This window comes from Peromyscus maniculatus, chromosome 7, assembly GCF_049852395.1.
Source record: "Peromyscus maniculatus bairdii isolate BWxNUB_F1_BW_parent chromosome 7, HU_Pman_BW_mat_3.1, whole genome shotgun sequence".
Lineage (NCBI taxonomy): Eukaryota > Metazoa > Chordata > Mammalia > Rodentia > Cricetidae > Peromyscus > Peromyscus maniculatus.
In genome coordinates this window covers 64,757,822-64,772,855 of record NC_134858.1, presented here as the reverse complement: position 1 = coordinate 64,772,855, position 15,034 = coordinate 64,757,822, and the positions used below count along the sequence as shown (strand labels likewise).

The window sequence follows — 15,034 nt, the reverse complement described above, 5'->3', positions numbered from 1 at the left end:
TGTATGCTTCGGGCAAGACTTTCTCCCCAAAGCATCAAAACCAGAAGTAAGCCAGTAGCAACCAGATTCAGCACAACGGACAAACATGGCAGCCTGTTCCTGCATCCGACTGGCAGGAAAAGATCTCCTTCATGTTGTAGGGGTCCTAGGTATTGGTCTTTTCCCCTTGAGGACATTTAAATTGTATATGACATGTTCACAGTTGGAAACATATCTACTGAACTTGTGAGGAGAATGGTCCTTTTTAGCTCTCTAGGAGTCCAATCTGGGCTGGCAAGGTGGCTCAGTGGGTAAAGGTGCTTGCTGTACAAGCTTGGCGAGCTGAGTTCAATCCCCAAATTCCACAGTGGAAGGAGAGAGCCAACTCCAGAAAGCTGGCCTCGAACTTCCACATGCACATCATGGTAGATGTGTATTCACACACATGTACACACACAGAAATAAGAATAACGAATAGTTTTTTAAGTCGGTCTCTCAGGCTCATTTGATAGTTTGCTTAGCATTTGTGAGGTCCTAGGTTCAATCTCCAGCACCCATAAACCAGGCATGGTGCATGCCTCTAATCTAAGAGACGGGAGGATTAGAAGTTCAAGCGGTCTTCTATGTATCTAATTAGAGGCCAGCCTGGGAATACATTAGATTCTGTCTCAAGAGAACAACAAGACAAGTCTCTTAACTTTAAGATGGGGCAGAGGTCAGGGCTGTTCCTGTGTGAAGGGTCTCAGGAGTGTAATTCACAAAATGGGTGAGAAAAAGGACCATGGAACCAAATGCTGTCCCTGCCCACACATGCCCAGCGGACATCAGGGAGAGTGGGTGGGTCACTAAAGACAGCAGGAAGGAGACAGGACTCCTGAGGGTGGAGAAGAGAATGCACTTCCTGCTTATTTCAGTTAACATCTTACAAAAAAATGTAATATGAAATATAAACATGTCTAAGCTAAAGACCAAAGAAAATGAATGAGCTCCCACCCAGAGAAGGGCGGGGCAGACCCAGAAGTGATGTGCTCGGCTGTATGCCGCAGTGACCTGTGTTCCAAGTTATCCACTGCTTGAACCGGTGCTGAGGGACGAGTCAAAAGCAGTGCTCGTCTACACTGTGTGTCCCTAGAAGCTTCCTTTATCCCTGCTTTGTGTTTACGTATAACTGGAATCATGGCGCGTAACACACAATCCAAATAGACTCGCTTCATCTAATGATTTAGCCTAAAAACCAATGTCTGAAAGTGTGAGGAGCCTGGAGATGTAGCTCAGTGGTGGAGTGTTTACCTCACGTGTGCAAGACTCTGGGTTCAGTCCCCAGTACAAGGGGCATGGATGAGCAGAAATCATGAAGTTAGGTGTTGATAATTCCTGAGTATCTACTGTGAATTGCTCACATTTCCTATAGATGGATTATGTACTTCCAGAGGTCCTGCCTGCTGGGCAGGAGGGAATGAAGGATGAGTCACTGCAAAAACAAGAATGAAATTCCCAAAAGGCTAAAATGTAAGAGAAAAATGAAAAAGGCTACTCCTCCACACTGTTCTCCTCTTTCCCTGCCCAATGGGACTGGAGCTTCTGAAGTTTGAAATGTATGAGAGCAGAGTCAGGGGTCTCAGGTTCTCTCTTGAGCGTGGGAAATGAACGGGCAAGGAACCAGCCCCAAGTGCAGCAGTTCTCTGAATTTAAATGGCGGTCCCTGCAGACAGACAGCCACAGGAAAATGTCACCAAAGGCTGCTCAGACCTCTCTCAAAGCTGTCAAAAAGCCCAGGTGAGGACAACCCCATCTTCAGCTACAGACAGCCAGACTACCCAGAAAACACAGGGCTAGGAGCTGATGGTGACCCAGCCAGTGGCCTTTCCAGTAGAGGAGGCCAGAGAAAGGGACATGGCACCCAAGATGGAGAGTCAGTGACCAACTTCATTAGGTGGTACTTTCTACATGTGCTAACCATCTTCGAGGAGCCAATTTAGGTAAGAGGGCTTCTTGATAAAATGCCGTGTTTACAGATGTCTGTGTGCATGCACATGGCTGAATGTCAGAAAGCAGTGTCCTGTAACCCAGGCTGGCCTCTAATTCTCTACGTAACTGAGAATGACCTTGAACTTCTGATCCTCCTGCCTCCACCTCCTAAATGCTGGGATTCCAAGTGTATACCGCCACATCCAGTTTATGCAGTACTGGGGGTTGAACCCAGGGCCTTGTACATGCTAGGCAAGCTGTCTGCCAGCTGAGCTACATCCCCAGTCCTCACTTCCATTATCGTGTGTGTCCTGGCTGAACTCTGGAACTTGCAGGGCTTCTTTTTGAACGAGGGCATTGAATCATTCAACTGACATGTATCACGTGTGCTCTCCTGCCTGGTTTTGTACAAGAGAAACATAAACTGAATAAAGCCCTAAGCAGATCACAGGATGGTGAATGAAGTTAGCTGACCTGTGTTTCTCACAGAGTGGTTCCTAACCACCTCTCTTAGAAATAAGAGCCTCGCCCAGACCCACTGAGACACAGTCTGCACCTTTCACCAGGTCTGGGTAACTCTGCAGAAGGGCTCTCTGGTGAGTCTGTGGCTCAAGGTCATTGCCTTCCCCTCATGCCAGTAATCATAAAGAAATATCAACAGCCATATGCATGAGATCATTCGTGCTCTTTATTTCTAAATTAAGTTTACTTAGTCAGTTCTGGGAGTGGGGGTGTGCCACACCTTTAAGGAATTGGTTCCTCTTACTCCATATGGGTTCCAGGGATCAAACACAGGTCATGAGGCTTGGCAGCAAGCTCTGTTAGCCATCTCACCAACCCCAGGCATGCTCTTTAAGGAATGATTTTTAACAATCATAAAAGCTCTTTTTGGGATTCATTGTTGGGGGAAATAACTCAGGAGTAAGCATCTCACAGCCTCCAGTTTCCCAAAGACAGAGACAGGTCCTACTGTCCTGGGTCAGGTCAGCAAAGGGTCTCAATTAAAGAGGAAAGTGGCCCATCATGGTGGTGCATGCCAGAGGCAGGCAGATCTCCGAGTTCAAGGCCAGGCTGGTCTAGACAGTGAGTTCTAGAACAGCCAAGGCTGCACAGAGAAACCCTGTCTCGAGAAACCAAATAAATAAATAAAATAAAGAGGAAAGTGACCATTTAGCCTTCCTGTGGAGGAGATAGGAAGGAGCACTTGTGTGAGGGAAGCAGGCCCGAGTAGTCCTGGTGCCTGCTCTGCAGATCCTGGCTGTATTCCCTGACTGTGGTTCCACACCGCTGCCCTTCCTTCTCCCAGCTCCGAGGGAGGCTGCTCCCAAAGCACACCGTACATAGAGGTTGTGATTCTTTTTATATAGCATAGCCTTCAGAGAACAAACCTCTCTCCTCTTTTTACCACACGGCCAAAGGCTGTGTTCTCCTTCCCCTTTTCCTGGCCTCCCCTCCCTCCCCTCCCTACTTCAAGTCTCCCTCCTCCTGCCAGCTGGTAGGCACTGAGCCGATAGGCAGACCACAGGCCAGTGCTGCCTCATGAGCAGGTCCGTCCACTGGGGGAGATCCCACTGTGAGGCTATTGGATGGCTGGTTCACGTGGTTGGGGGGGGGTTGGGGGGGTTCCTCCCAGCAATAACCTTGGCTTAGAGGGAGATGCCGACCCAGGGCTCACTACAGGACTTTGCCCAGGCCAGAGCATCCAAGCATCTGCCTTTCTTGGAGGAGCTCTTCATATCTGAGCTGGAGCCCCAGAAGATAAGACTGTGTGCTGTGTCTGTGCTCAAGTCCAGAGATGTGATGGAAAGAAAAGTAGAGAGGAAACAAAATCAAAATTTAAGATGGTTGCCGTTGTAGAAAAATCTCAGTGTGGCAAAAATACTTCCAAGTTAGGGGTGTGTGTGTATGTGTGTGTGTGTGTGTGTGTGTGTGTGTGTGTGTGTAATTAAAATCAAAACCTCCAGGGCAGCAGAAGACAGGAAAAGCCAATCAGTAGTGACCAAGATTCTTGTGTGTGGAGGCTGGGCCTTGAGTTATAACGGAATTTCATTTTCGTGAGGCTTCAGTCAGAATCTGGTGATGAGCGTTCTGCTGCTGTCGCGTGAGCTGGATCTTTGAGGCCTCTTGAGACAAGAGTCTGGGAGGCTTGGGGAGCTGCCACAGGCTTCTATTTCCTCAGCAGCAAAATGAGGAAAGTGCCCACTTTGGTGGTTCCCCGATGGCTTAATCTGTTATATGCTTCACTTTCTTTTGCAGAAGGAATTTCCAGAAAATCTCCAGGTCGTTAAATGAATGTATACAGCATATATATTCATGTGTATTTTTGTCTCTATATAAACCTGAGATTATGTATTTAGGACCTATGCACACAAGTACATTTTATACCAGTGTCTTATAATAAGTCATTTTTATAGTGCAGTTAACAAGTCCTAGACCCTTCTAATCCCAGAATGAGCCCACAAAGCTGAGTCCTTTTCTATCTGGAATACTCTTTGAGCAAGACTTTTTTTCAGGGATAAGAAACATGCACCCCAATTCTCTCTGGGAACTTACAGCATGCTGCCCTCATTCTTCACATCTACTTCTAGTGCTTTTATTTTGATAGGATGGATGGGTTGTAAAAAATAATCATAATCAATATTTTTCATGGCTCAAGATGTTATAAAGAATAGGGAGCTGGGGGTCAAGGAGATGGCTCAGTCACCTGCTGTGCAATCATGAGGATCAAAGTTCGATCCCCAGATCCCACATTTAAAAAAAAAAAAAAAAAAAAAGCCAGGCACAGTGGTACATGTGTGTAATCCCAGCATTGAGGAAGAAGATTCTTGGCACTTGCTGGCCAATGAGAGAGCATGGCTCAAAACAAAAGGGAGATGGGTCATTCCCAAAGTGAGAGAGAGAGAGAGAGAGAGAGAGAGAGAGAGAGAGAGAGAGAGAGAGAGAGAGAGAGAGATGGGGGAAGAGGGAAGAATGGTACCTACCCTGTCTGAAGCTTCAAACAGCCCATCTGCAGGCTGATTGTGACTATCTAGTACAAAGTCACTTTTCCATGGTGCCCTCAGGTGACATAATCTGGCAGACACGCACACTTTTGAATGCAGCGAGATGCAGGTTTAGGTTCTGGCCCCGATTCTCCATGCTGTCACATGACCTTAGACTCACTGTGTTCCACCTTGAAGCCATGCTGGCTTGATTTCTCTTACACCATTGAGTATCCTATGGTTGGTATGTAGCTCTCTGTGCCTGTCACCTCACTAAAGCCTAGTAGGTTTTCTTACCATAAAGATATAAAGTTAATTTCAGAAAATGGTTGGCCAGCTAGTACTCAACATTGTGAACATACTTAATGCCACTGAATTGTATACATAAGATTATTTGTGGGATGCATTCGACTCTGATTTCAGTATACATACAAAGAGAAGCATTGCTGTGTCTGACCATTACCTCCTAATGCCTAAAGGTACCAGCCACATCTTCAACTGTTTGAACCAAGGACAGTCAAACCAAACTGACCTAGAGTCACATAGAACGTTAACCCAAGAGATCTCACAGGTCCTCCGTTTTGCTGCCACCCCAAACTGTGTGCTCCATCCTACCCAGCCTGGGACCACCATCTTTAGACCTGCCTGGTTTTCCCCAAAGTACCTTTCCAGCTTCCTGGGTGGTTTGGGCACCAAGGGGATGTGGCAGCGGTGAATTAAGATCTGCCTCTGGTGCCTGAAATCTGCACGGTGGTGTCCTGTGCTCTTCCTGAGGCAGAGCCCTACTTGGGCATCGAGTTAACTGGGCAAGCACCTTCTGGAAATACCCTTGTTTTCTCTTCGACTCCCAACTGCAATGTGGTTGACATATAACTCAGCCACGGAAATGTCAATCCTGAGTTGTTTTTGTTCTCACCCAAGCGACATTGGACTTTTTAGAACTAACAACCATCTTCCCTTACTTTCAGAACCATTTCTGAGCTTGAGGTTCTGGCCAAATATGTCACCACTCATTCTTTTGACTTCGATAGTTGATTACTTTGAGTGGGATTATTGATATTTCTGGAACCTTCCGAGTATCTCACGGTGAATTTTAAAGACTGCGGTCTGGAAAAGGCGTTCGTCTCAGACTTTTCTGATTTAAAATGTATATAGAATGTCACCACTAACAGCTTTTGCTTTCCAGTGGAAGGGGAGGGGAGGCAGCCGATGGAGAGGCCTCCCTGCCCTGGGTGTGGCTTGTCAACCAAAAGCAATAGGCACCCGAAGAGCCAGGCGATCCAGCAGTAAGTAGTGTGGCAGAAAGAGGCCCCTGTGGCTGTACATCACGTGTGACTTGCTTTTCTTTTCGTTACAGCAAGCAGACGAGACCCTGGATTTTGAAGAACAGATCTTAGAAGCTGCTAAATCCATTGCTGCTGCCACAAGTGCCCTGGTCAAATCAGCCTCAGCAGCCCAAAGGGAGCTGGTGGCCCAAGGCAAGGTGAGTAGCCTGGCTGGCCATGCCATAGAGCATCGTGGAGGGAGAGCCACTGAGCGAGAGAGGAGAAATGCTTGGCTAGGGGATGCAAGTTGGGATCCTGTTGCTGGGTTACAAGTCTTTTCCCCACCACTGAAAACTGTGCTTAAATTCCACCAGCTGAGTGAAGGCCTTGGCTCCTGGGCCTCTCATCTGCTTCTTGTTAGGGAAAACATCCCACTCCAGGCAGTGATCAGGGCCTGAAAGGGACACTTATAGTCCCACGGTGCATTAGGCTGTCTAAACTGTCAGCATTTCCTGGTGAACAGCCTGGTAAGTGCCATAGGCAGGGGCTCTATAATCCCACCTCCAAACGCCAGATGCCTTCACTTGGTTTTAGGACCATCAAGTGAATGCTGGTCAGCTTAACCGTTAGTGCCTTGCTGAGTCTGTAGCTCCCAAGGCCAGTCTAGACTTGAATCTGAGATTCCCTCCGTCCATGTCATCGCCATTAATCCAGCCCACCTGCCCTGGCAAAAAACATCACTGCTTTTCAACTTTTAAAATATGTCCTGTGTCCTGATGTTCCCATACATGGGGCTAGTCTATCCAGAATGGGTCTTGCTGAGAGCCTCTCAAATACAGAGGCTCTCTAGAAGCCTGTTGAGTTGGAGGTCTGAGGATGATTCAGTCACCTGTGTGCATGTTATGAGGCCTTTGGTGTTTGTATGTAAAGAGTTGGGCCAAGTGCTAGGGAACAGATGAAGAGCTCTGCCTGACCAGGGCTGTTGATCTTCTCCCAGGAAGTTGTGTGCATTTTACTCTAAAGTATACGCTTGCTCTTCTTTCTAAACCATCATGTGGTTGGTGCGTCACTCAAGATCCTTGGATATACATCTTCCCACCCAAGGATGCAGGCTGACCACTGGGCTTCTCAATGACTCTCCAGAGGTCCTCCCTCTTGCTCATCTTAGGGTGCATTTTCATAAAGTTCTTGTTGACCTGACAACTTGTAGAGACAGAGATAGATCATTGCTGTATTCAGCTCCCTTCAACCATAGTAAAAGATAGACTGACTGCGAGACAGATTGCCATGTGCCAGAAAGGCTCTCTTGGATGTAGTAGGTTTCCTGTCCTCCACAGCACTCGGTTCGTTCAGGCATTTAGAAAGTTGGGAAAGAAAGTTCAGCTGATCTTCGGGGAGCTATAGAATTATATGAGGGTCTTGGGGTTTTGCCTGACACTCAGGAGGTATCTGTAATTGTTAATGGATCCCCAATCTTGTTTTCAAATTGAGGTACTCATCTCTTATCTCCTGCAGCAATGCCTTGTAGATCTGGACAGAAAATCTGTTTGCTTTGATTTCTAAGCAGAAACAGAGAGGATTCTTCCCTCCAGCCTCTTGTTCTCTCCACCACTGAGAAAATGTAGTTGACAAGAGTCTGCCCTCATTTGCATAGAAGGGTATATACTACCCTTTTTACATAGCCTCTGTCAGAATCTCACACCATGGCTTTCTGGATGTGAGCAGGAGAGATTTAAATTGCCCTTGGCCCTTGGAGGAGGCCTCAGTGTTAATAACTAAGGAAAGGTAACAGAGCAAGTCAGCATCAAAGATAGCCCCAAACCATCATTTCCTAGAAATGTGCTATCCCGCAGCCAAGGGGAAGCAATGTCCTTTGTATATATGAGGCCAGTCAATACTGGCGAGCATATACTGACCCAATGGATCTGTGGCTGGGATCCTGTGAGAGGAGTGATTGGTCCATTCCAAGGTCAGTGCTAATTGATGAAAGTGACCAGACAGAGCTGTATCTCCAGTTGCAGGGCACAGGAGGGTCTGGGGTGGCTGCAGGTGACCTTGCTCATGCGCATTTCCCTCCCCTGTTCAACAGGTGGGCTCCATCCCTGCCAACGCTGCTGACGATGGACAGTGGTCCCAGGGGCTGATCTCTGCTGTGAGTCCCCTTCTCCTTCCTCTTCATTTGCTTTGGGGATTCCCCCAGGGAGGTTTGGGCCTTGGGTCACTTCTCTGTTGACTGTCCTCAGGCCCGGATGGTGGCGGCAGCAACCAGCAGTCTCTGTGAGGCAGCCAATGCCTCTGTTCAGGGACATGCCAGCGAGGAAAAGCTCATCTCATCTGCTAAGCAGGTCGCAGCTTCGACCGCTCAGCTGCTGGTGGCCTGCAAGGTGAAGGCCGACCAGGATTCAGAGGCCATGAAGCGGCTACAGGTAATGGTCACTGATGCTGGTGGGAAAATACTCCTGTTGGAGCGGGTAAGTGTCGCCAAAGGGGAACGTCTCACTTCCTTGGCATGACCCACCAGGCTTTCCATCAGCCAGTTCTGTCTCTCTCCAGCCTCATCCTCTGCCATCTGCATCGTGCATCCCACAACCACTGCCCACCACATCCACACAGCACCTGGGCCCTGTGCACTGGTGTCCGTGGGCCATAACTCACTTGGAATGGTCTGGCTTCTCACCAGCCCAATCCAGCAAACTCCTGTTCATCTTCGGAAACTGAACTCAGAGTCACCTCTTTTGGGAAACTCTTCCTGAGTCCCTCTTCTGTCCTGCCAGAGCCCCTGGCCTGGCCACTCTTACGGCTCCTGTCCCATGGCACTTCTGCCTTTATTTTTCTGTGTCAAAGCCGTGAGCATCTCAGCTACTCCATCTTCGTCACGGCACCTGATTCAGTGGAGGCCCTCAGGAAGTGTTTGCTCGAGCAGGGAGAGAAAGCCTAGAGGAGATTTAAGAAAGTTGCTAAGGTTTCCTTCCCAGAACCTAGAGAGTATGTTTATAACAATCAAGTTCTTCAACATGCGTACACATTATTCTGATTGTTTTTATTATAAAATTGTTTGAGGTCTATAAAGATGGCTCAGTGGGTAAAGATGCTTGCTGTCCAGCCTGATAACCTGAGTTTGATCCCCAGAATCTACATGGTGGGAGGTGAGAACTGACTCCCACAAGTTGCCTTTAGACCTCAGGCTTACACACACACACACACACACACACACACACACACACACACACACACAGCATATATATGGAACTTAAAAACTGTTTTAAACACAATGAAGGGAACATTTGGATAAGAAAAAAAAACTGCATTGCCTCAGTGCCCCCACATGCCAAATGTTTGTTCTCTGTCCCCCTTGTCATCTACATGAGACGATTGTCTGGTTGTGGTCATAGCAAGACACATCTGCTTTCTTGTTGCATACGTACCATCATGCACATCTTTCCTTGAGGTGGAGACTCCATTCTTCATGAGTCTCGTTTTTCAGTGATTGCATGGTTTTGCATCAGCTGATTATGCCAGTTCCCTCCCATGCTTCAGACATTGTATTTGTTTCCAGCTTTCAAGAATTTTACTATGATAAGTGTTATTATATAGATCATTTGTATTGCTTAAAGTGTCTGATATATACACCATGAATAAAATCAGAAGGGCAGAGAGTCCAGATGCTTCTTACAGACTCAGAGGTCTCCTATGATTTTTAAGCATGAGTTCAGCCTTGGGTTCAATCCCTAATACCACATGAAACAGGGTTGGTCATGTAAGCCTGTGAGAGCAGTACGTGGGAGGTGGAAGCTGGAAGATCAGGGGTTCAAAGTCATGGCTATCCCTTGGACCTAAACTCTTGCCTCTGAGAGAGATGGGCAAGGAACGTAGGAGATTTAATGAAGCTTTCATCGCCACTAAAAGATAATTCCAGACCGCAGCTGGCAGAGGACAGTTCCCCAGGGTCCTGCTCCCTGAGGATTGAGAGTAAACTAGGAGATGGAGGGGATGGCTCTGTGTGTAAAGCACTTGCATGTACAAGCGTGAGGATCTGAATTCCATCGCAGCACCCACAAAAAAAGCCAGACACAGTGGCATGTGCCTGTAACCCCGGAGTGAAGGAGACAGAAACAGCAAGATCCCTGAGGCTCACTGGCCAGCCAGCTTCTGACCTCCATACGCATGCACACGTGTGTACTCAAGCACACGAAAGAGTAAACCAGAATAGACAGGAGTCGGTAATGTTTAAAAGATAGAGACTTTGGTCGACAGACCCCCTAGATGTGTCTCCAGCAGTCACTGCACCCGTGTTCATAAAGCATACGCCTAGCTGGGACTTAAAGTATATCCATAAAGTCCGTGACTCACGAGACTCAACCCCACACATGAGAGCAGACACTCCCTGGCTTGTACATTCCTAGCCCTCCATTCCCTCAGGAAACCTCCCGTGAATCCCAACTCTGACCAGCCTCTGTAGCTGGTTCTGAGGGTTCGAATGGTTTAAGTAGGCCCCTCCCCTCAAGTTGTTGCTGTCCGGACTAGAGTTGTCCCAAGGATGGTAAAGGCAGTAACAAAGTCAGCACAGAACACCCAAGGACGTTGATAAGGGAACGTGAGCAGTGCCGTGGCATGTAGGGAATCATGAAATCTGGGGCCAAGACTTCAAACCCATGTGAAGTTAGGGCCACAGGGCAGTGGTTTTCCAGACTAAGGAGGCAGCCTCGAGTGTACTTCTATGACAAGCATAAGCTACTTGTATGATTGCCCTTCCCCATCAAAAGCAAGGGCTCAGGCCAGAGAAACAGCTCAGTCAGTAGCGTGTTCCCTTTGTAAGTGTGAGGCCCTGAACTTGATCCCCATAGCCCACCTAAGAGAGCTGAGCGTGGTAGCGTATGTTTGTAATTCCAGCACTGGAAAGGCAGAAACAAAGGCATTCCTGGGGCTCACTGACAAGCCGGTCTAACCTAATTGGTGAGCTTCCGACCTCTAAGGGACCCTGTCTCAAAGGAAGTAGGTGGCATTCCTGAAATTATTCTCTGGCTCCAATATCCAAACACGTGCACCCCACATAAACACACACAAGTATTAAAAAAATTTTAAAAAAGCATGTGATCTTTGGGAGCTAGGAGCTATATTTCAATTCATCTCTGAAAGATCTGTGGTCAGGTAGGCGTCAGGGTTGGAGGGGTTGATGTGTAGACAGAACGATGGGTACTCTCTGGCTCCAGAAAATGTGTGTGCTATAACGTGATCTCATGAACTTCATGTCTGTTCTTGCCAGACCCATGTGCTGTTGCTAATGATGTCACGGGTGTCTTGTTCCTTCTCTAGGCAGCAGGAAATGCCGTGAAAAGAGCCTCAGACAATCTTGTCCGTGCAGCCCAGAAGGCAGCCTTCGGCAAAGCTGATGATGATGATGTTGTTGTGAAAACCAAGTTTGTGGGAGGCATCGCTCAGGTGAGTGGCTAAACACACGGTAACGTGTACCTGCCAGGATGAGGGTTAGATGCCCAACAAAACAGTGCCTTAAACAGGATGCAAGTTCACCTCTTCTGTATATAACTGGGTAGAAGCCATTTAGGAAAGGTGTGATGTTTCTGCCATGTGTGAGACCCAGACTGCACCTTATCCTCGCTCCCTAGATGTTGCCCCTGGCAACTGGGTCCAAGATGGCTTAGTTAGCAACTTCAGGGTCCCATCTGTCAGGAAGAGGGAAAGGAGCAAGCGCTGGAATTCACAAACCTCACTTCCTCTCCCATACTGTTGGTCAACATAGTCACAGGAGGATGGGAAATGTGGGGTTCTTTTCTGGGTAGTCAGGCACCTAGCTGAAATTCAGGTGTTCTATTATAGAGAAAGAAAGGAACAGACTAGCCTAGAGTACAGCAGGACGTCTTTGGGACCGCTGCCCTGGCAAGCCTTCCACAGGCAGAATGGACCCTGCTTCCTCCCGGAACTGTTAGGAGAAGACTGGTGATTCGTTAGGCAGGACTGTGATCTCGTGTGGAAGTAAAGAGGAAAAGCCAGGAAGCCAGGCCTGCAGGCTGTGGATGTGTTAGATATATCTGTTACATGGGGCTGTTGTTCTAAGCAGCACCAAGGCATTCCTCATACCTGCCTGGACTCTCCGTACCACACCCAGTTTTTGGCTGTACACCATGTTGTTGTGCCAGAAAGTGTTTTTCATTCACTCGTTCCTTTAGAAGTCTCACATAAAAGGGTCCCTGATCAATTAAATCTGGGAAATACTCCTGTGCCCAGTACCCCCACCTTGGTCAATAAACTTGTTGGCATAGTGAACTTTCTGGAAGGGTCCACTGAAGGGAACTTGTTTGGCTTTCTTAAACACAAACTTACCCTAGTCCCATTGTACCAGTTAACTAGTACTCCTCAGACTTGGACCTTAGGAGCATGAAATGCATGCATTCTGTTCTCTGTATCTATCCACAATTTTCACATCCTTGGATTCAACCAACAATAGCTTGAAAATATTTGCTAAAAACTGCCACTGTACGGAACATAGACTGTTTTCCTAGTCATTCTTTAAACAACACAGTTTAGCAACCATGTGATGGCGTTCACATTACATTCAGTCTTAGAAATCACCTGGAGATTATTTAAAATGTGCATGAGGGAGCTAAGGAGATGGCTCAGTGGATAAAGTTCTTGCCATGCATGCATGAAGACCCATTTGCTCCCCAAATCCCATGTTAAAAAAAAAAAAACATAGGTGTGGTGTGCACATATGTGATACCAATGCTGAGGAGACAGAGACAGGCAGCCTAGTTCCAGGTAAAAGTTGAGAGACACTGTCCCCAGAATCAAGGTGGATGGCTCTCTGAGGAACAGCCGTCCAAGTTGACCTCTGACCTCAACATACGCACACACCCATGCACATGTGTACCTATACACACATGAACCTTCATATGTGTGGACACATGCATATACTCACTAAATAACAAATACAGAAGGAGATAATAGGCCATATGCAAATACTGTGCCATTTTATATCAAGGATTTAATCCTCTATGGATTTGGGGATCTAGTCAGAGTCCAGGAATCCATTCCCATCAGTACTAAAGGCCAACTCTGTATGAAGGCTGCCTAGTGGTTGAGGGCCCTAGCTTTACCTTCCTGAGCTCCATCCTCCGACCTGAGGCATTGCAATGGCCCGCCCCTCTCAGCCTCAGACCCCTCATTGTGTATACAGGACTTTCACAGGCTTTCCACAAAAGTGATGGGGCAATTTCAGTGGAGACACCAAGCCTGGTATGGATGCAGGAGATGTTTGCTGCTAAGTCCCGACCCAGAAGTCAACTTGTTTTTTCTGATCAGCTGGGTCACTGGTCTCAAAACCACGCTGTGGTGTAGACTGGTTCTCAGAGCTAAGGATGCTGTTCCTGGCCAATATTAGGGCTCAGCAAGTAGAGAGGCTGGTATGGTACAGGCCCGTGCCACCAGGCCTGGAGACCCGAGTTCAATTCCCAGGACCCACATGTTGGGACAAAGGGAACTGACGTCTACACGTTGTCCTCTGACTTCTACGTGTGTGCTATGGCACATGCGCACACCCTCAACACACATCAAATAAATAAATATTTTTAAAAGGATGCTCTTTTGCATCCATCGTTGGAGGGGCTGTGGAAGACAAGGGCCTCCACCAAGGCTTCACATCCGTCCTTCCGTTTTTCCCTTCCAGATCATCGCAGCCCAGGAAGAGATGCTCAAGAAAGAGCGAGAGCTGGAGGAAGCCAGGAAGAAGCTGGCCCAGATCCGCCAGCAGCAGTATAAGTTCTTACCCACGGAGCTGAGGGAAGATGAGGGCTAATCCCCGCCCATGATGGCGAGCCCCGGGAGGTGGCATCCCTCCCCCCCCCCCCAACAAGAACTGGACAGCGCAGTGTTCCCAAGGGCCAGGTACTTCCTGGAAAACTGCTGGCCCTCCACCTGGAGTCTCTTTCTCACTTCTCGGTCCTGTTACCATCGGCTGCATGATCATGATCTCACACGGTACAGTGTCCCACCCACAGCTCCTCTGGCTCCCCTCGTGCCTCGATTTATCTCAGGAGAGAGGGGCGCACCTTTCATGGACTGTTACCAAAAAGAGAAAAGTCAGTATTATGTCATTCTCAGACACTCTAGTCTTTGTCCTACAAGACTGCTCCAGGGCCTCTTTGTGACATCACACTAGGAAAAGAACAACAACAACAATAATAATGGCTCACGGGCATCATCATCACGTGGACACAGCTACTCTCTCTCTAGAGAGAAGGCAGAAGCTGCAGTTGGACACTGTTAGTAAAGCCAGAAACCCTCCCTGGCGGACTCTGGGGTCTAGAGTCACAGAGGCCCTTGTAAGTGTGGAGCACTGATTTGCCCGCGGGGGTGAAGAACCCCTTTCCCATTTGCACGCTTTCCTTGCCTCAGTGTGTAAGCTCCTTGTACAATCTACACCCATCTTGTATTCTGTGGCCCAGAAAAATGGAAGTTATTATTATTTTTTTTCCTCTCCGTAATCCAAAGGGCAGAGTTGTGGAAAGTGGTCAGGGTTAGGTGGGCAGGGGCCGGAATAAAATCCTGGGCTCCTTAACTCTGCAAGGCTCTTTCGGTTCATGCAAATGAACACACACAAGCTGTGTCCCTGATGGTCCTCAGTGCAGCGCCCCCTGGAGGAAGAGTCAGGCGGGACTTAGGCAGGAATGAGGAGCCTCCCACCTTCAAGCCCCATTATCAGGTTCTGTGCTCTTAGGAGGGTCCAGGTTCAAGATGGAAAGCTGGCTGTTTAGAACCATCACTGGTCTTCCAGCCCAAGATGGTATTTCCTACCCTGTATCTTAATATTCCCAAAATCTGAAAGGA

At 48.0% G+C, this 15,034-nt stretch overlaps 1 protein-coding gene across 6 annotated transcripts in view; it reads left to right on the top strand.

Moving 5' to 3' along the window:
- Tln2 (talin 2) overlaps positions 1 to 14,765 on the top strand; it is a 419,063-nt gene extending 404,298 nt beyond the window's left edge. For 4 of the 6 annotated variants that reach the window (XM_042281192.2, XM_015997972.3, XM_015997973.3 and 1 more), the window contains 5 exons: positions 6,286 to 6,411; positions 8,283 to 8,345; positions 8,437 to 8,664; positions 11,507 to 11,632; positions 13,875 to 14,765. In XM_042281192.2, the coding sequence (XP_042137126.1) occupies positions 6,286 to 6,411; positions 8,283 to 8,345; positions 8,437 to 8,664; positions 11,507 to 11,632; positions 13,875 to 14,003 (672 nt within the window). In that variant the 3' untranslated portion in view covers positions 14,004 to 14,765. The remainder of the gene's footprint in view (positions 1 to 6,285; positions 6,412 to 8,282; positions 8,346 to 8,436; positions 8,665 to 11,506; positions 11,633 to 13,874) is intronic. The other 2 variants (XM_076576578.1, XM_006979299.4) reach the window with 1 other exon arrangement.
- The last annotated feature ends 269 nt before the right edge of the window (positions 14,766 to 15,034 follow it).